Source organism: Notothenia rossii, assembly GCF_949606895.1.
Source record: "Notothenia rossii genome assembly, contig: scaffold_137, whole genome shotgun sequence".
NCBI classification, from domain to species: domain Eukaryota; kingdom Metazoa; phylum Chordata; class Actinopteri; order Perciformes; family Nototheniidae; genus Notothenia; species Notothenia rossii.
Genome location: NW_027639547.1, coordinates 90,467 through 112,402, shown reverse-complemented (window position 1 = coordinate 112,402; position 21,936 = coordinate 90,467). Strand labels below are relative to the sequence as shown.

At 38.8% G+C, this 21,936-nt stretch overlaps 1 protein-coding gene across 1 annotated transcript in view; it reads left to right on the top strand.

Annotated features, from left to right (window-relative positions):
- LOC307027680 (transient receptor potential cation channel subfamily M member 1-like) overlaps positions 1–21,936 on the top strand; it is a gene marked incomplete at its 5' end in the record, with an annotated part of 52,550 nt that overhangs the window by 8,931 nt on the left and 21,683 nt on the right. The window contains 5 exon segments of the mRNA XM_079695963.1: positions 2,529–2,703; positions 2,954–3,077; positions 3,415–3,487; positions 12,080–12,180; positions 20,357–20,536. Of these exon segments, the coding sequence (XP_079552089.1) occupies positions 2,529–2,703; positions 2,954–3,077; positions 3,415–3,487; positions 12,080–12,180; positions 20,357–20,536 (653 nt within the window).

Genomic DNA, 21,936 nt, shown 5'->3' with positions numbered 1-21,936 from the left:
TATGGATAAATCAAAGAACAGTACCGGAGGAACACAGGATTTAATTCTGTGTGGACAGAGTTATCTGCTTTCACAGCAAACGATGCTGGTTTACCGGTATGTTTGATATGTAGAGAGAAGTTGTCAAAGGTGCTGCAGCCTTTACGTATCGAGAAACAACGGGAACAACACGGAGAGTAAGACAGCTGACGATCTTTAGTCATAATTCAATGGGGTATGTCATTTATTTCAGAAACACTTTTTGTTATATTCCATGGAATGCTCTTAACGTCCTGATAGCAATGAATATATGAAATGCTTTGACAATAAATACATACAAAAATTAATCTCTGGAAGCCGTAGCGCTGTAAAAAGCACGACCAATCATCTGAGCCGGCTAAAGTAACTGGATGACCTACCTGCCTGTCAGCCTTCCATCTGTGCACAAACTTATCTCGTGCCCTCATTGGTCATGTGTGCGTTCGTGTGTGTTGGAGGAGGGGCTCTGTGAGGAAGTCTGAAGGAAGAGGCAGATTTGTTCCGGTTGTGTATTTTAAAATTGTAGCGCACTCAAGCTGGTTTCTCCATTCTTACCTACCCTACCTTTAACTCTTTTTAGGGTGCAGCTATATGTTTTATTTATTTCAAAGTGGGCCCATTTTAATAATATTTTTTTTCCTTCAAATGTGCAGAGGACTCCCCAAGTGCTGTGTTTAATTTATTTTAAAGTAGGCCTGTGTATTATTTTTAATTATCCTTATAGGAGTTCTTTGTTTCTTACTAGAGGTTAACAGTTTTATATAATTTAATAAAAAGCCTAATAAATGCAAAAAAACTGTAGTTTTTGTCTGATATAACAATAAATACAACTTTATTAGCTATCAAGCTATGAAATATGTTTTGCGGCTCCAGACAAAAAAATGTTTGGGAAAAAGCAGCAAAATGGCTCTTTTGGTCAAAAAGGTTGCAGACCCCTGGGTTAGGAGGTCGTCATGGTGTTTGGATTTCCACCATTTCCGCTCTGCTGCCCGAAGGATGGTTCTTTTAGCACGCAGTGCGTCATTTAGCCAGGGAGCCGGAGGGGACTGACGAGTCTGTCGAGATGTGAGAGGACAGAGAGAGTCCAGAGAGGATGAGAGAGTAGAGAGGAGAGTTTCTGCAGCAGAGTTTGGAGGCAGGAGTTGGAACGAATCAGAGGAAGGGAGGGCTGAGAGCACCGATGAGGCAAAGGTAGAGGGGGAGAGGGAACGGAGGTTACGGCGGACAGGTGCAGAGTTAGAAGAGATTAGGTTGTTATGTTTGGAAAGGGGTAGAGAGAATGAAATGAAGAAGTGATCGGATGTGTGGAGCGGGGTTTACAGAGAGGTTAGAAGTAGTGCAGTTCCTTGAGAATATGAGATCAAGGACATTGCCAGCGTTATGAGTTGGTGGGGATGGAGACAGTGAGAAAGCAAAGGTGGTTAACAGAGATGTTCAGATGTCTTCCCTGTCTGGAGGTTGAAGTCTCAGAGAAGTACAGCGGGAGGTTTCAGGGATGTGTGAGAGGAGATTATCTAACTCCTCCAAGAAGTCCCCCAAGGCGCCTGGTGGACGGTAGAGAACAACAATGGTTAATTGTATAGGATGGGTTACTGTGACGGCATGGAACTCAAAGGTGGAAGGAGTGAAGTTAGGTAGCTTGAAGAGGGAAAAGCTCCATTTGGGAGAGAGCAGGAGACCAGTGCCACCTCCTCTGCCAGAGGGTCTGGGTGTATGGAAGAAGGAATATGCTGTGGAGAGAGCTGCTGGGGTGGATGTGTTGGATGGAGTGATCCAGGTCTCCGTGAGAGCAAGGAAACCCAGAGACTGCAGGGAAGCGTAGCCAGAGATGAAGTCAGCCTTAGGAACAGCTGACTGGCAGTTCCACTGGCCCCCTCCCTGAAACGAGATGCTGAATCTCAGTGGAGCATGTGGGATAGACGAGAGTAGGCCGGTTATATCGATTAGGAGATACACGGGGCCAGTGATAGTTGCGAGAGGACACATGAACAGGAATGCAGAAAAATACACATGATTATAGCATGAGGGGCTAGAGAACCCAAGAGAATAGAATAAAACAAAAGAAAACACCAGCGATACTTAGCTCAATCAAAGTAGGATTTGCCTCCTCTTTGCCTCCCTCGTGACTCCAACAGGACTCCAATGTCTTTGTCAGTCTTCGTCTGGCTGACACTGAAGCTGACGCTCCAGGAAAGAGCCACAGTGATTGCTGAGTCAGTATAGATAGTGTCCTCACCGGGTCTGGATGCACACTGAGTTATTCTGATTTTAAATGCGCTATTGAAATGATTTTTCGCTGAGGGTTTACTAACTCACGCTGTTTTGCACTTCGCGCAATCAGCAGAGTGTTCCTGCCTATTGTAATGCAGGGTTGAGGCGCGTGACCCACTGAGACCTGTCTCAGTGGGTCACGTCTCCAACATCTGAAACATCTGAAACATCTGAAACATCAACATATTGAAGACCTCAGTCCATTCAACTTGTTTTTACTGATCAAGTGTTTCCTCCAGGTCTGGGTCAGGGGGTCCCGGTGGTGTGTCTGATCCTGGAGGGGGGTCCTAATGTCATCTCCATCGTGTTGGAGAGTCTGAGGGAGGAGCCTCCGGTTCCTGTGGTGATCTGTGACGGCAGCGGCCGCGCCTCCGATATCATATCCTTCGCCCACAGATACTGTGGAGAGGACGGGTGAGGAACCAATATATAGCCCACTAACCATCCTGCTTTCTGTCCCTGAAGAATGTGGTTGGGGGTCTGCAGGAAGGTTTAGAAGGTGGTTGCTTGTTAGGGTCCTGGTCTAAGGTGAGCTGATAGATGTTTGGGGGATCTGGACTCTTGCAGCAGTTTTGTGTCTTTTGTTATTTTTCACTGGCTATTAACCAGTAACTGGTTTTAATACATGTTCTCTTATCTTCCTGCTCTTCCTCCTCTTCCTCAGATTGCTGAGTGACAGTGTGAAGGAGCAGCTGTTGGTCACCATCCAGAAGACGTTTACCTACAGCCGCAGTCAGGCGCAGCAGATCTTCCTCATGGTGATGGAGTGCATGAAGAAGAGGGCGCTGGTAGGCCAGACGTGAACATATGACATGTTATTATATATGTATATATGAATAGATAGATATAAGCATCTGCTACATAGATACATCAGAGTGCAGGTGTCTGCTATGAACCCTGGGTAATGTAGTCTTTATCTTACGACTCATTAACTTAATGACGCTCATATTAGAGATTGTTCTCTATTTAATCCCACAATCCTTTGCTGCCCCTGAACAGTTGATCCACTTTAGTCAGATTACAAAGAGCTGCAGAGATGTATTAAACATTCAAACTGATAACATGTTAGTCCAGATTTCCATGTTAGCTTAGCACGTAGCTAAATGTGTGTGTGTGTGTGTGTAGATCACGGTGTTCAGGATGGGCTCAGAGGGACAGCAGGACATCGAGATGTCCATCCTGACGGCTCTGCTCAAAGGTGACTCACTGATCAAAATATAAAGAGAAACCCTCATTAAACAAAAAACAAAACAGAAAAAACAAAATAAAAAGTTCTTATATGCTAACTAAGGACTTATATACTAACAAAGCACTTATATACTAACTAAGGAGATTTTGTGCTATTTTGATTCTACAACATGTTTTCTCTCAGGCTTTTGGAAGGAAAACATACAAAATACACAGTTAAGTGTTTATTTTAATATAGTTTGTCTATTTGCGTCAGTAGATTTCTCCTAAATTCACCAAAAGTTAGCATTCTAACGTAACATAAAGTACCTCGACCGCTGTGTGCACCATGTCATCAGAGATATCGTTGGAAAGCTCCGTCTCTCCTGCACAATCTCATCGGATCCAAATATGGTCATTTCCTTTGTATCAGCAACCAATCGTGAAAGTACAAAGGGGTCTTAAACCAAGAAACTAAATCTCATTGGCTGGTGTCAATTTCTGACAACGCGATTCGTTCAGATGCGTCACGTGGTGTGCTAAAACACTTCCTGGTTAGCTTTCCGCTAGAAATGTAAATCTCAAAATGGCAAAAGAACGGCGAAAAAAACGTTCACAGAGAAGACGACAATATTGTCACTTGCACGAAGCAAGGTTATAAAAAAAACAAATGAGCCCGAACATGAAATACCTTCACGGAGTGCGTCGAGGCGCAAGCTGTCATCCAGAGACCAGGAGGGTTTAGCTAGCGCCTCACTGCAATCTGTAAAGGTCCTTTTCTCCAAATGAGTTCTTTCTCCTACTCTGAGTTAGACATGTCCACTTCAGTAGCACGTAGACACACCAAACCTTCCAGTTATATTCCTATCAATATTATTAAGGCTTTTACAGAAGAGTGTGTTCATATATCATTCATAGCCTGAATTATACAACATTGTATATCTAAAAACATGACAACAATTTAAATTTTAGGGCTGTTGACAGTATTTTCTGATTTATGGAGTGATAAAAAGAGATATCCAATATCCCTTCTGTAAAAGCCTTAGACTCTAATATGACTACAAAATGAAACAATAATTTTGAACCTGGATTTGTCCAAAGTTAAAAGAACTTTATCACAATATTCTAATTTTCTGAGACAGTCCTGTATATACTAACAAAGCACTTATATACTAACTAAGCACTTATATACTAACTAAGCACTTATATACTAACTAAGCACTTATATACTAACAAAGCACTTATATACTAACTAAGCACTTATATACTAACAAAGCACTTATATACTAACTAAGCACTTATATACTAACAAAGCACTTATATACTAACTAAGCACCTATATACTAACAAAGCACTTACATACTAACAAAGCACTTATATACTAACTAAGCACTTATATACTAACTAAGCACTTATATACTAACAAAGCACTTATATACTAACAAAGCACTTATATACTAACAAAGCACTTATATACTAACTAAGCACTTATATACTAACTAAGCACTTATATACTAACAAAGCACTTATATACTAACAAAGCACTTATATACTAACTAAGCACCTATATACTAACAAAGCACTTACATACTAACAAAGCACTTATATACTAACAAAGCACTTATATACTAACAAAGCACTTATATACTAACAAAGCACTTATATACTAACTAAGCACTTATATACTAACAAAGCACTTACATACTAACAAAGCACTTATATACTAACTAAGCACTTATATACTAACTAAGCACTTATATACTAACTAAGCACTTATATACTAACTAAGCACTTATATACTAACAAAGCACTTATATACTAACTAAGCACTTACATACTAACAAAGCACTTATATACTAACTAAGCACTTATATACTAACTAAGCACTTACATACTAACAAAGCACTCATATACTAACAAAGCACTTATATACTAACTAAGCACTTATATACTAACAAAGCACTTATATACTAACAAAGCACTTAAATACTAACAAAGCACTTATATACTAACAAAGCACTTATATACTAACTAAGCACTTATATACTAACAAAGCACTTATATACTAACTAAGCACTTATATACTAACAAAGCACTTATATACTAACAAAGCACTTATATACTAACAAAGCACTTATATACTAACTAAGCACTTATATACTAACTAAGCACTTATATACTAACAAAGCACTTATATACTAACTAAGCACTTATATACTAACAAAGCACTTATATACTAACAAAGCACTTATATACTAACAAAGCACTTATATACTAACTAAGCACTTATATACTAACTAAGCACTTATATACTAACAAAGCACTTATATACTAACTAAGCACTTATATACTAACAAAGCACTTATATACTAACTAAGCACTTATATACTAACTAAGCACTTATATACTAACAAAGCACTTATATACTAACTAAGCACTTATATACTAACAAAGCACTTATATACTAACAAAGCACTTATATACTAACTAAGCACTTATATACTAACAAAGCACTTATATACTAACTAAGCACTTATATACTAACTAAGCACTTATATACTAACAAAGCACTTATATACTAACAAAGCACTTATATACTAACAAAGCACTTATATACTAACTAAGCACTTATATACTAACAAAGCACTTATATACTAACTAAGCACTTATATACTAACAAAGCACTTATATACTAACTAAGCACTTATATACTAACAAAGCACTTATATACTAACTAAGCACTTATATACTAACAAAGCACTTATATACTAACTAAGCACTTATATACTAACAAAGCACTTATATACTAACTAAGCACTTATATACTAACTAAGCACTTATATACTAACTAAGCACTTATATACTAACAAAGCACTTATATACTAACAAAGCACTTATATACTAACAAAGCACTTATATACTAACTAAGCACTTATATACTAACTAAGCACTTATATACTAACAAAGCACTTATATACTAACTAAGCACTTATATACTAACAAAGCACTTATATACTAACTAAGCACTTATATACTAACTAAGCACTTATATACTAACAAAGCACTTATATACTAACTAAGCACTTATATACTAACTAAGCACTTATATACTAACTAAGCACTTATATACTAACAAAGCACTTATATACTAACTAAGCACTTATATACTAACTAAGCACTTATATACTAACAAAGCACTTACATACTAACAAAGCACTTATATACTAACTAAGCACTTATATACTAACAAAGCACTTACATACTAACAAAGCACTTATATACTAACTAAGCACTTATATACTAACAAAGCACTTACATACTAACAAAGCACTTATATACTAACTAAGCACTTATATACTAACTAAGCACTTATATACTAACTAAGCACTTATATACTAACTAAGCACTTATATACTAACTAAGCACTTATATACTAACTAAGCACTTATATACTAACTAAGCACTTATATACTAACAAAGCACTCATATACTAACAAAGCACTTATATACTAACTAAGCACTTATATACTAACAAAGCACTTACATACTAACAAAGCACTTATATACTAACTAAGCACTTATATACTAACAAAGCACTTACATACTAACAAAGCACTTATATACTAACTAAGCACTTATATACTAACAAAGCACTTACATACTAACAAAGCACTCATATACTAACAAAGCACTTATATACTAACTAAGCACTTATATACTAACTAAGCACTTATATACTAACAAAGCACTTACATACTAACAAAGCACTTATATACTAACTAAGCACTTATATACTAACTAAGCACTTATATACTAACAAAGCACTTATATACTAACAAAGCACTTATATACTAACAAAGCACTTATATACTAACTAAGCACTTATATACTAACAAAGCACTTATATACTAACAAAGCACTTATATACTAACAAAGCACTTATATACTAACTAAGCACTTATATACTAACAAAGCACTTATATACTAACAAAGCACTTATACACTAACAAAGCACTTATATACTAACAAAGCACTTATATACTAACTAAGCACTTATATACTAACTAAGCACTTATATACTAACAAAGCACTTATATACTAACTAAGCACTTATATACTAACAAAGCACTTATATACTAACAAAGCACTTATATACTAACTAAGCACTTATATACTAACAAAGCACTTATATACTAACTAAGCACTTATATACTAACAAAGCACTTATATACTAACAAAGCACTTATATACTAACTAAGCACTTATATACTAACTAAGCACTTACATACTAACTAAGCACTTACATACTAACAAAGCACTTATATACTAACTAAGCACTCATATACTAACAAAGCACTTATATACTAACAAAGCACTTATATACTAACAAAGCACTTATATACTAACAAAGCACTTATATACTAACAAAGCACTTACATACTAACAAAGCACTTATATACTAACTAAGCACTTATATACTAACAAAGCACTTACATACTAACAAAGCACTTATATACTAACTAAGCACTTATATACTAACTAAGCACTTACATACTAACAAAGCACTTATATACTAACAAAGCACTTATATACTAACTAAGCACTTACATACTAACAAAGCACTTACATACTAACAAAGCACTTATATACTAACTAAGCACTTATATACTAACAAAGCACTTACATACTAACAAAGCACTTATATACTAACTAAGCACTTATATACTAACTAAGCACTTATATACTAACTAAGCACTTATATACTAACAAAGCACTTATATACTAACAAAGCACTTATATACTAACAAAGCACTTATATACTAACTAAGCACTTATATACTAACTAAGCACTTATATACTAACAAAGCACTTATATACTAACTAAGCACTTATATACTAACTAAGCACTTATATACTAACTAAGCACTTATATACTAACAAAGCACTAATATACTAACTAAGCACTTATATACTAACTAAGCACTTATATACTAACAAAGCACTAATATACTAACTAAGCACTTATATACTAACAAAGCACTTATATACTAACTAAGCACTTATATACTAACAAAGCACTTATATACTAACAAAGCACTTATATACTAACAAAGCACTTATATACTAACAAAGCACTTATATACTAACTAAGCACTTATATACTAACAAAGCACTTATATACTAACAAAGCACTTATATACTAACAAAGCACTTATATACTAACTAAGCACTTATATACTAACAAAGCACTTATATACTAACTAAGCACTTATATACTAACTAAGCACTTATATACTAACTAAGCACTTATATACTAACAAAGCACTTATATACTAACAAAGCACTTATACACTAACAAAGCACTTATATACTAACAAAGCACTTATATACTAACTAAGCACTTATATACTAACTAAGCACTTATATACTAACAAAGCACTTATATACTAACTAAGCACTTATATACTAACAAAGCACTTATATACTAACAAAGCACTTATATACTAACTAAGCACTTATATACTAACAAAGCACTTATATACTAACTAAGCACTTATATACTAACAAAGCACTTATATACTAACAAAGCACTTATATACTAACTAAGCACTTACATACTAACTAAGCACTTACATACTAACTAAGCACTTACATACTAACAAAGCACTTATATACTAACTAAGCACTTATATACTAACAAAGCACTTACATACTAACAAAGCACTTATATACTAACTAAGCACTTATATACTAACTAAGCACTTACATACTAACAAAGCACTTATATACTAACAAAGCACTTATATACTAACTAAGCACTTACATACTAACAAAGCACTTACATACTAACAAAGCACTTATATACTAACTAAGCACTTATATACTAACAAAGCACTTACATACTAACAAAGCACTTATATACTAACTAAGCACTTACATACTAACTAAGCACTTACATACTAACAAAGCACTTATATACTAACTAAGCACTTATATACTAACAAAGCACTTACATACTAACAAAGCACTTATATACTAACTAAGCACTTACATACTAACAAAGCACTTATATACTAACAAAGCACTTATATACTAACTAAGCACTTACATACTAACAAAGCACTTACATACTAACTAAGCACTTATATACTAACAAAGCACTTACATACTAACAAAGCACTCATATACTAACAAAGCACTTATATACTAACTAAGCACTTATATACTAACAAAGCACTTATATACTAACTAAGCACTTATATACTAACAAAGCACTTATATACTAACAAAGCACTTATATACTAACTAAGCACTTATATACTAACAAAGCACTTATATACTAACTAAGCACTTATATACTAACAAAGCACTTATATACTAACTAAGCACTTATATACTAACTAAGCACTTACATACTAACTAAGCACTTACATACTAACAAAGCACTTATATACTAACTAAGCACTTATATACTAACAAAGCACTTATATACTAACTAAGCACTTATATACGAACTAAGCACTTATATACTAACTAAGCACTTACATACTAACTAAGCACTTATATACTAACTAAGCACTTATATACTAACAAAGCACTTACATACTAACTAAGCACTTACATACTAACAAAGCACTTATATACTAACTAAGCACTTATATACTAACAAAGCACTTATATACTAACTAAGCACTTACATACTAACTAAGCACTTATATACTAACTAAGCACTTACATACTAACTAAGCACTTACATACTAACAAAGCACTTATATACTAACTAAGCACTTATATACTAACAAAGCACTTATATACTAACTAAGCACTTATATACTAACTAAGCACTTATATACTAACTAAGCACTTACATACTAACTAAGCACTTATATACTAACTAAGCACTTATATACTAACTAAGCACTTATATACTAACAAAGCACTTATATACTAACAAAGCACTTATATACTAACTAAGCACTTATATACTAACTAAGCACTTATATACTAACTAAGCACTTACATACTAACTAAGCACTTACATACTAACAAAGCACTTATATACTAACTAAGCACTTATATACTAACTAAGCACTTATATACTAACAAAGCACTTATATACTAACAAAGCACTTATATACTAACTAAGCACTTATATACTAACAAAGCACTTACATACTAACTAAGCACTTATATACTAACTAAGCACTTACATACTAACTAAGCACTTACATACTAACAAAGCACTTATATACTAACTAAGCACTTATATACTAACAAAGCACTTACATACTAACAAAGCACTTATATACTAACTAAGCACTTATATACTAACTAAGCACTTATATACTAACAAAGCACTTATATACTAACTAAGCACTTATATACTAACTAAGCACTTATATACTAACTAAGCACTTATATACTAACAAAGCACTTATATACTAACTAAGCACTTATATACTAACAAAGCACTTATATACTAACTAAGCACTTATATACTAACAAAGCACTTATATACTAACTAAGCACTTATATACTAACAAAGCACTTATATACTAACTAAGCACTTACATACTAACTAAGCACTTACATACTAACAAAGCACTTATATACTAACTAAGCACTTATATACTAACAAAGCACTTATATACTAACAAAGCACTTATATACTAACTAAGCACTTATATACTAACAAAGCACTTATATACTAACAAAGCACTTATACACTAACAAAGCACTTATATACTAACTAAGCACTTATATACTAACTAAGCACTTATATACTAACAAAGCACTTATATACTAACAAAGCACTTATATACTAACTAAGCACTTATATACTAACTAAGCACTTATATACTAACTAAGCACTTATATACTAACTAAGCACTTATATACTAACAAAGCACTTATATACTAACAAAGCACTTACATACTAACTAAGCACTTATATACTAACTAAGCACTTATATACTAACTAAGCACTTATATACTAACAAAGCACTTATATACTAACAAAGCACTTATATACTAACTAAGCACTTATATACTAACTAAGCACTTATATACTAACTAAGCACTTATATACTAACTAAGCACTTATATACTAACAAAGCACTTATATACTAACTAAGCACTTATATACTAACAAAGCACTTATATACTAACTAAGCACTTATATACTAACAAAGCACGTATATACTAACAAAGCACTTATATACTAACTAAGCACTTATATACTAACTAAGCACTTATATACTAACAAAGCACTTACATACTGACTAAGCACTTATATCAAAGCACTTATATACTAACTAAGGACTGGCTTATCTAAAGCCAGTTGAGTAGCACTTGAAATGTTTTAGCTCTATGAAACCTGATGAACCTATTATATGATTCTGTTTTCTTCAAGGTTTTGTTTTGTTGGTCGAATGCACTTAGTGTAAGTTTCTATGGATAAAAGCGTCAGCTAAAGGAAATGTAATGTCATTCAAGTGTGTGTGTGTGTGTGTGTGTGTGTGTGTGTGTGTGTGTGTGTGTGTGTGTGTGTGTGTGTGTGTGTGTGTGTGTGTGTGTGTGTGTGTGTGTGTGTGTGTGTGTGTGTGTGTGTGTGTGTGTGTAGGGACTAACGCCTCGGCCTCTGATCAGCTGAGTCTGGCTCTAGCCTGGAACAGAGTGGACATCGCCCGCAGTCAGATATTCGTCTACGGACACCACTGGCCCGTGAGTGCAAATCTATGGGGTCTGGATCTATAAGGGTGCAGATCTATGTGGTCCGGATCTTTTTGATTATAGATCTGTAAGATCTGTGTTGTATAGATCTGTAAAATATTTTGGAATATAGATCTGTTAGATCATAGATTTAACAGATATAGATCAGGTGGAATATAGATCTGTAAGATTATAGATTTAACAGATATAGATCTGTATTATTATAGATATGTTAAATATAGATCTGTTAGATTATAGATATAACAGATATAGATCAGGTGGAATATAGATCTGTTAGATCATAGATTTAACAGATATAGATCTGGTGGAACATAGATCTGTAAGATTATAGATTTTAGAGATATAGATCTGTATTATTATAGATATGTTAAATATAGATCTGTTAGATTATAGATATATTAGATATAGATCTGTTAGATATGGACCTGTGAGGTATAGATCCTTTAGACCAGGGGTCGGCAACAGGCGTACCGCGGTCCGGATCCGGACGCCGACCTATACGGACCCAGACCTATAATCAATACATTAATAGGGGATTTCAATTTAGACAGGGCGTTTCTATTTTAACCGCCGCCGGCAGGGGGCCAAAGAGAAGAGAGAGAGATACAGGGAGAGAAACACAGAAGAGGAGAGAGAGAGATACAGAGAGAGAAACACAGAAGAGGAGAGAGAGATACAGAGAGAGAAACACAGAAGAAACGAGTGAGAGATACAGAGAGAGAAACACAGAAGAGAGGAGAGAGAGATACAGAGAGAGAAACACAGAAGAAGAGAGGAGAGAGAGATACAGAGAGAGAGACACAGAAGAAGAGAGGAGAGAGAGATACAGAGAGAGAAACACAGAAGAAGAGAGGAGAGAGAGATACAGAGAGAAACACAGAAGAGAGGAGAGAGAGATACAGAGAGAGAAACACAGAAGAAGAGAGGAGAGAGAGATACAGAGAGAGAGACACAGAAGAAGAGAGGAGAGAGAGATACAGAGAGAGAAACACAGAAGAGAGGAGAGAGAGATACAGAGAGAGAAACACAGAAGAGAGGAGAGAGAGATACAGAGAGAGAAACACAGAAGAAGAGAGGAGAGAGAGATACAGAGAGAGAAACACAGAAGAGAGGAGAGAGAGATACAGAGAGAGAAACACAGAAGAAGAGAGGAGAGAGAGATACAGAGAGAGAAACACAGAAGAAGAGAGGAGAGAGAGATACAGAGAGAGAAACACAGAAGAGAGGAGAGAGAGATACAGAGAGAGAAACACAGAAGAAGAGAGGAGAGAGAGATACAGAGAGAGAAACACAGAAGAGAGGAGAGAGAGATACAGAGAGAAACACAGAAGAAGAGAGGAGAGAGATATACAGAGAGAGAAACACAGAAGAAGAGAGGAGAGAGAGATACAGAGAGAGAAACACAGAAGAAGAGAGGAGAGAGAGATACAGGGAGAGAAACACAGAAGAAGAGAGGAGAGAGAGATACAGAGAGAGAGACACAGAAGAAGAGAGGAGAGAGAGATACAGAGAGAGAAACACAGAAGAAGAGAGGAGAGAGAGATACAGAGAGAGAAACACAGAAGAAGAGAGGAGAGAGAGATACAGAGAGAGAAACACAGAAGAAGAGAGGAAAGAGAGATACAGAGAGAGAAACTCAGAAGAAGAGAGGAGAGAGAGATACAGGGAGAGAAACACAGAAGAAGAGAGAGAGAGATACAGAGAGAGAGATACAGAAGAAGAGAGGAAAGAGAGATACAGAGAGAGAAACTCAGAAGAAGAGAGGAGAGAGAGAGACAGAGAGAGAAACACAGAAGAAGAGAGGAGAGAGAGACACAGAAGAAGAGAGGAGAGAGAGATACAGAGAGAGAAACACAGAAGAAGAGAGGAGAGAGAGATACAGGGAGAGAAACACAGAAGAAGAGAGGAGAGAGAGAGATACAGGGAGAGAAACACAGAAGAAGAGAGGAGAGAGAGATACAGAGAGAGAAACACAGAAGAGAGGAGAGAGAGATACAGAGAGAGACACAGAAGAAGAGAGGAGAGAGAGATACAGAGAGAGAAACACAGAAGAAGAGAGGAGAGAGAGATACAGAGAGAGAAACACAGAAGAAGAGAGGAGAGAGAGATACAGGGAGAGAAACACAGAAGAAGAGAGAGAGAGATACAGAGAGAGAGATACAGAAGAAGAGAGGAAAGAGAGATACAGAGAGAGAAACTCAGAAGAAGAGAGGAGAGAGAGATACAGAGAGAGAAACACAGAAGAAGAGAGGAGAGAGAGAGACAGAGAGAGAAACACAGAAGAAGAGAGGAGAGAGAGATACAGGGAGAGAAACACAGAAGAAGAGAGGAGAGAGAGATACAGAGAGAGAAACACAGAAGAGGAGAGGAGAGAGAGATACAGGGAGAGAAACACAGAAGAAGAGAGGAGAGAGAGATACAGAGAGAGAAACACAGAAGAAGAGAGGAGAGAGAGATACAGAGAGAGAAACTCAGAAGAAGAGAGGAGAGAGAGATACAGAGAGAGACACAGAAGAAGAGAGGAGAGAGAGATACAGAGAGAGAAACACAGAAGAAGAGAGGAGAGAGAGATACAGAGAGAGAAACACAGAAGAGAGGAGAGAGAGATACAGAGAGAGACACAGAAGAAGAGAGGAAAGAGAGATACAGGGAGAGAAACACAGAAGAAGAGAGGAGAGAGAGATACAGAGAGAGAAACACAGAAGAGGAGAGAGAGATACAGAGAGAGAGACACAGAAGAAGAGAGGAAAGAGAGATACAGGGAGAGAAACACAGAAGAAGAGAGGAGAGAGAGATACAGAGAGAGAAACACAGAAGAGGAGAGAGAGATACAGAGAGAGAGACACAGAAGAAGAGAGGAAAGAGAGATACAGAGAGAGACACACAGAAGAAGAGAGGAGAGAGAGATACAGAGAGAGAAACACAGAAGAAGAGAGGAGAGAGAGATACAGGGAGAGAAACACAGAAGAGGAGAGAGAGATACAGAGAGAGAGACACAGAAGAAGAGAGAGAGATACAGAGAGAGAGACACAGAAGAAGAGAGGAAAGAGAGATACAGAGAGAGACACACAGAAGAAGAGAGGAGAGAGAGATACAGAGAGAGACACAGAAGAAGAGAGGAGAGAGAGATACAGGGAGAGAAACACAGAAGAAGAGAGGAGAGAGAGATACAGAGAGAGAAACACAGAAGAGGAGAGAGAGATACAGAGAGAGAGACACAGAAGAAGAGAGGAAAGAGAGATACAGAGAGAGACACACAGAAGAAGAGAGGAGAGAGAGATACAGAGAGAGACACAGAAGAAGAGAGGAGAGAGAGATACAGGGAGAGAAACACAGAAGAAGAGAGGAGAGAGAGATACAGAGAGAGACACAGAAGAAGAGAGGAGAGAGAGATACAGGGAGAGAAACACAGAAGAAGAGAGGAAAGAGAGATACAGAGAGAGAGACACAGAAGAAGAGAGGAGAGAGAGATACAGAGAGAGACACAGAAGAGAGGAGAGAGAGATACAGAGAGAGAAACACAGAAGAGAGGAGAGAGAGATACAGAGAGAGAAACACAGAAGAGAGGAGAGAGAGATACAGAGAGAGAAACACAGAAGAGAGGAGAGAGAGATACAGAGAGAGAAACACAGAAGAAGAGAGGAGAGAGAGATACAGAGAGAGAAACACAGAAGAAGAGAGGACAGAGAGATACAGAGAGAGAGACACAGGAGAAGAGAGGAGAGAGAGATACAGGGAGAGAAACACAGAAGAAGAGAGGAGAGAGAGATACAGAGAGAGAAACACAGAAGAGAGGAGAGAGAGATACAGAGAGAGAAACACAGAAGAGAGGAGAGAGAGATACAGAGAGAGAAACACAGAAGAAGAGAGGAGAGAGAGATACAGAGAGAGAAACACAGAAGAAGAGAGGAGAGAGAGATACAGGGAGAGACACAGAAGAAGAGAGGAGAGAGATACAGAGAGAGAAACACAGAAGAGAGGAGAGAGAGATACAGAGAGAGAAACACAGAAGAAGAGAGGAGAGAGAGATACAGAGAGAGAAACACAGAAGAAGAGAGGAGAGAGAGATACAGAGAGAGAAACACAGAAGAGAGGAGAGAGAGATACAGAGAGAGAAACACAGAAGAGAGGAGAGAGAGATACAGAAGAAGAGAGGAGAGAGAGATACAGAGAGAGAAACACAGAAGAGAGGAGAGAGAGATACAGAGAGAGAAACACAGAAGAGAGGAGAGAGAGATACAGAGAGAGAAACACAGAAGAAGAGAGGAGAGAGAGATACAGAGAGAGACACACAGAAGAGAGGAGAGAGAGATACAGAGAGAGAAACACAGAAGAAGAGAGAGACACACAGAAGAGAGGAGAGAGAGATACAGAGAGAGAAACACAGAAGAGAGGAGAGAGAGATACAGAGAGAGAAACACAGAAGAAGAGAGGAGAGAGAGATACAGAGAGAGACACACAGAAGAGAGGAGAGAGAGACACAGAGAGAGAAACACAGAAGAGAGGAGAGAGAGAGAAACACAGAAGAAGAGAGGAGAGAGAGATACAGAGAGAGACACACAGAAGAGAGGAGAGAGAGATACAGAGAGAGAAACACAGAAGAAGAGAGGAGAGAGAGATACAGAGAGAGAAACACAGAAGAAGAGAGGAGAGAGAGATACAGAGAGAGACACAGAAGAAGAGAGGAGAGAGAGATACAGAGAGAAACACAGAAGAGAGGAGAGAGAGATACAGAGAGAGAAACACAGAAGAAGAGAGGAGAGAGAGATACAGAGAGAGAAACACAGAAGAAGAGAGGAGAGAGAGATACAGAGAGAGAAACACAGAAGAAGAGAGGAGAGAGAGATACAGAGAGAGAAACACAGAAGAAGAGAGGAGAGAGAGATACAGAGAGAAACACAGAAGAGAGGAGAGAGAGATACAGAGAGAGAAACACAGAAGAAGAGAGGAGAGAGAGATACAGAGAGAGAAACACAGAAGAAGAGAGGAGAGAGAGATACAGAGAGAGAAACACAGAAGAAGAGAGGAGAGAGAGATACAGAGAGAGACACAGAAGAAGAGAGGAGAGAGAGATACAGGGAGAGAGAGACACAGAAGAAGAGAGGAGAGAGAGAGAGAGAGAGACACAGAAGAAGAGAGGAGAGAGAGATACAGAGAGAGAAACACAGAAGAAGAGAGGAGAGAGAGATACAGAGAGAGAAACACAGAAGAAGAGAGGAGAGAGAGATACAGAGAGAGAAACACAGAAGAAGAGAGGAGAGAGAGATACAGAGAGAGAAACACAGAAGAAGAGAGGAGAGAGAGATACAGAGAGAGAAACACAGAAGAAGAGAGGAGAGAGAGATACAGAGAGAGAAACACAGAAGAAGAGAGGAGAGAGAGATACAGGGAGAGAAACACAGAAGAAGAGAGGAGAGAGAGATACAGGGAGAGAGAGAGAGAGAAACACAGAAGAAGAGAGGAGAGAGAGAGAGAAACACAGAAGAAGAGAGGAGAGAGAGATACAGGGAGAGAGAGAGAGAGAAACACAGAAGAAGAGAGAGATACAGAGAGAGAGAGAGAGAGAGCAACACAGAAGAAGAGAGAGAGAGATACAGAGAGAGAGAGAGAAACACAGAAGAAGAGAGAGAGAGATACAGAGAGAGAGAGAGAGAAACACAGAAGAAGAGAGGAGAGAGAGATACAGGGAGAGAGAGAGAGAAACACAGAAGAAGAGAGGAGAGAGAGATACAGGGAGAGAGAGAGAGAGAGAGAAACACAGAAGAAGAGAGGAGAGAGAGATACAGGGAGAGAGAGAGAGAGAGAAACACAGAAGAAGAGAGGAGAGAGAGATACAGGGAGAGAGAGAGAGAGAGAGAGAAACACAGAAGAAGAGAGGAGAGAGAGAGAGAAACACATGGCTCTCTCCAGGAAGAGGACAGTGAGGACAGAGCTCTAACCCTGAGTGGACTCTTCATGTTCGTCCTGCCCTCTGGGAGCTCAGAGCCAGTGTGTCTCATTCAGAGACCGTGGCGCTCATTAGAAGAGACAACACGCCACTCTGAGACAAAACACAAAGTGTTTGACCAAACATTCCCTCTCAACTCAGAACTGAGCTCACATGAGCAGTCTCAGAGCCCGATATGATCAGTCCATCAGGATCAAAATTAAAACTAAATATCGTTCCAGGGCAGGCTAACCAATGAGCTAACCGAGGCTAACCAATGAGCTAACCGAGGCTAACCAAGGAGCTAACCGAGGCTAACCAATGAGCTAACCAAGGCTAACCAATGAGCTAACCGAGGCTAACCAATGAGCTAACCGAGGTTAACCAATGACCTAACCAAGGCTAACCAATGAGCTAACCGAGGTTAACCAATGAGCTAACCAAGGTTAACCAATGAGCTAACCGAGGTTAACCAATGAGCTAACCAAGGCTAACCAATGAGCTAACCGAGGCTAACCAATGAGCTAACCCAGGCTAACCAATGAGCTAACCAAGGTTAACCAATGAGCTAACCGAGGTTAACCAATGAGCTAACCAAGGCTAACCAATGAGCTAACCAAGGTTAACCAATGAGCTAACCAAGGCTAACCAATGAGCTAACCGAGGCTAACCAATGAGCTAACCAAGGTTAACCAATGAGCTAACCGAGGTTAACCAATGAGCTAACCGAGGCTAACCAATGACCTAACCGAGGCTAACCAATGAGCTAACCGAGGCTAACCAATGAGCTAACCGAGGTTAACCAATGAGCTAACCGAGGCTAACCAATGAGCTAACCGAGGCTAACCAATGAGCTAACCGAGGCTAACCAATGAGCTAACCGAGGCTAACCAATGAGCTAACCGAGGTTAACCAATGAGCTAACCGAGGCTAACCAATGAGCTAACCGAGGCTAACCAATGAGCTAACCGAGGTTAACCAATGAGCTAACCGAGGTTAACCAATGAGCTAACCGAGGCTAACCAATGAGCTAACCGAGGTTAACCAATGAGCTAACCGAGGCTAACCAATGAGCTAACCGAGGTTAACCAATGAGCTAACCCAGGCTAACCAATGAGCTAACCGAGGCTAACCAATGAGCTAACCAAGGCTAACCAATGAGCTAACCGAGGCTAACCAATGAGCTAACCGAGGCTAACCAATCAGCTAACCGGGGCTAACCAATGAGCTAACCGAGGCTAACCAATGAGCTAACCGAGGCTAACCAATGAGCTAACCCAGGCTAACCAATGAGCTAACCGAGGCTAACCAATGAGCTAACCCAGGCTAACCAATGAGCTAACCCAGGCTAACCAATGAGCTAACCCAGGCTAACCAATGAGCTAAGCGAGGCTAACCAATGAGCTAACCCAGGCTAACCAATGAGCTAACCCAGGCTAACCAATGAGCTAACCCAGGCTAACCAATGAGCTAACCCAGGCTAACCAATGAGTACCTGCATGTGTGTGTGTGAGAATGGCCCTGACACCATTTCAGCCCAGATTTACAATCCTGGCAGGACAAGCTCAAGCTCAATTCTCTCACTGAACAGAACAAAGTGAGAGAGGGTCTGCAATATAAGAGGGAAAGAAAGAGAGACTTTAAAACTGTTCAATTGTTATGATGTGTAAAGACTGATATTGTTCTATAATCGACTGAAACTGTTAAGTCATGATGTGAAACGGTTAACAAAGAAAAAGGGAAACTCAAGCTGCTGCTACACTTTATTTTATTTATCTAAAATTAAACACTTTTAAGATGCACACATTTTCAAAAGCTATTTTATTTATTTTCTCTATTTTATTTTTAAATGCAGCCCGAGAGGAACATCACACATATCCACAGTATGTACTGTATATCTGTAGAGTTCAATGTTCACAGACAATACATATTGTTGTTTATGAATTGTACTTTCTTTATTTGATTGGCAGTCAGTTGTTGATGACATGCAGACGTTGATACAGCTACGGGCTACTTCAATACATATCACACTAACTCATGAAGCAACTTAGACATTGTGATGCTCCGGATCTTTGCATGGGGACATTTTCTCTAACTGGACCTCGTTGAGCTTTAGTTGAATACCCCTGCTTTAGATGATCGATCTTAGAGATAAAGAAGCGTTAGATTATAGATTTTAGAGATATAGATATTTGAGATATAGATAGATCATAGATCTGTAACATGTGTGTTGGTCTGCAGCCGGTGAGGCCCTCAGCCAATGAGCAGCCGAAGAGTCCAGGGGCCCAACGAGCAGGAGGGGGGGGGGGAGGGGGAGGGGGGTGGAAGGGTAAAGCCCGCGCGAAGAAAGGAAAAGGAGGAAAAACCAAACCGGAGCCGCCGGAGGAAACGGACCCGAGGAAACTGGAGATGCTCAACTGGGTGAGATTATTATTATTATTATTATTATTATTACCCTCACTATAAGCTTTATAGGAGAGTCTTCAGTCTATAGCAGCAGAACTAGGAGCTGGTCCCAGGTCAGTCTGAACCAGCCCTCACTATAAGAGGAGAGTCTTCAGTCTATAGCAGCATAACTAGGAGCTGGTCCTAGGTCAGTCTGAACCAGCCCTCACTATAAGAGGAGAGTCTTCAGTCTATAGCAGCAGAACTAGCAGCTGGTCCTAGGTCAGTCTGAACCATCCCTCACTATAAGAGGAGAGTCTTCAGTCTATAGCAGCAGAACTAGCAGCTGGTCCCAGGTCAGTCTGAACCATCCCTCACTATAAGAGGAGAGTCTTCAGTCTATAGCAGCAGAACTAGCAGCTGGTCCAAGGTCAGCCTGAACCAGCCCTCACTGTAAGAGGAGAGTCTTCAGTCTATAGCAGCAGAACTAGCAGCTGGTCCCAGGTCAGTCTGAACCAGCCCTCACTATAAGAGGAGAGTCTTCAGTCTATAGTTGTCACAAGTTAGACACATCTATTGTTGTTTGTTTGGTTTGGCTCATCTTAACTCTCCTGTCATTTCAGATCCCGCCTTCCTCCAGGCCCTTGTAATCAGCTCACTTCCCTCACATGGTCTTCCCAGCCCTTCCCCTCACCTGTTACTCATTCCCTCATCACCCCACAGTATTTATACCACCTCACTATCACTTGTCCTTTGCCAGATTGTCTTGTCGTTTCCGCCAAGCTCTCCAGTGTGTGTTGCTCTCTAGCCTAGATTTTTGTCCTGCCCGGTTTTTGACCTCTGCCTGCCTGTAGACAGATCTTGAGTTCTTGCCTGCTCCCTGTCTGGTTTTGGTTGCCTGTCTGACGGATTTCCTGGTTTTGACCCTGCCTGTCCCAGACCTGAATAAACGGAACATTGCTAAAAACTTGTTGTATCTGAGTCGTGCTATTGGGTTCTGATGTGTACCTGTGATCGTGACAATAGCAGCAGAACTAGGAACTGATCCCAGGTCAGTCTGAACCCTCACTATAAGAGGAGAGTCTTCAGTCTATAGCAGCAGAACTTGCAGCTGTTCCCAGGTCAGTCTGATCCAGCCCTCACTATAAGAGGAGAGTCTACAGTCTATAGCAGCAGAACTACGAGCTGGTCCCAGGTCAGTCTGAACCCTCACTATAAGAGGAGAGTCTTCAGTCTATAGCAGCAGAACTTGCAGCTGTTCCCAGGTCAGTCTGATCCAGCCCTCACTATAAGAGGAGAGTCTACAGTCTATAGCAGCAGAACTACGAGCTGGTCCCAGGTCAGTCTGAACCAGCCCTCACTATAAGAGGAGAGTCTTCAGTCTATAGCAGCAGAACTTGCAGCTGTTCCCAGGTCAGTCTGATCCAGCCCTCACT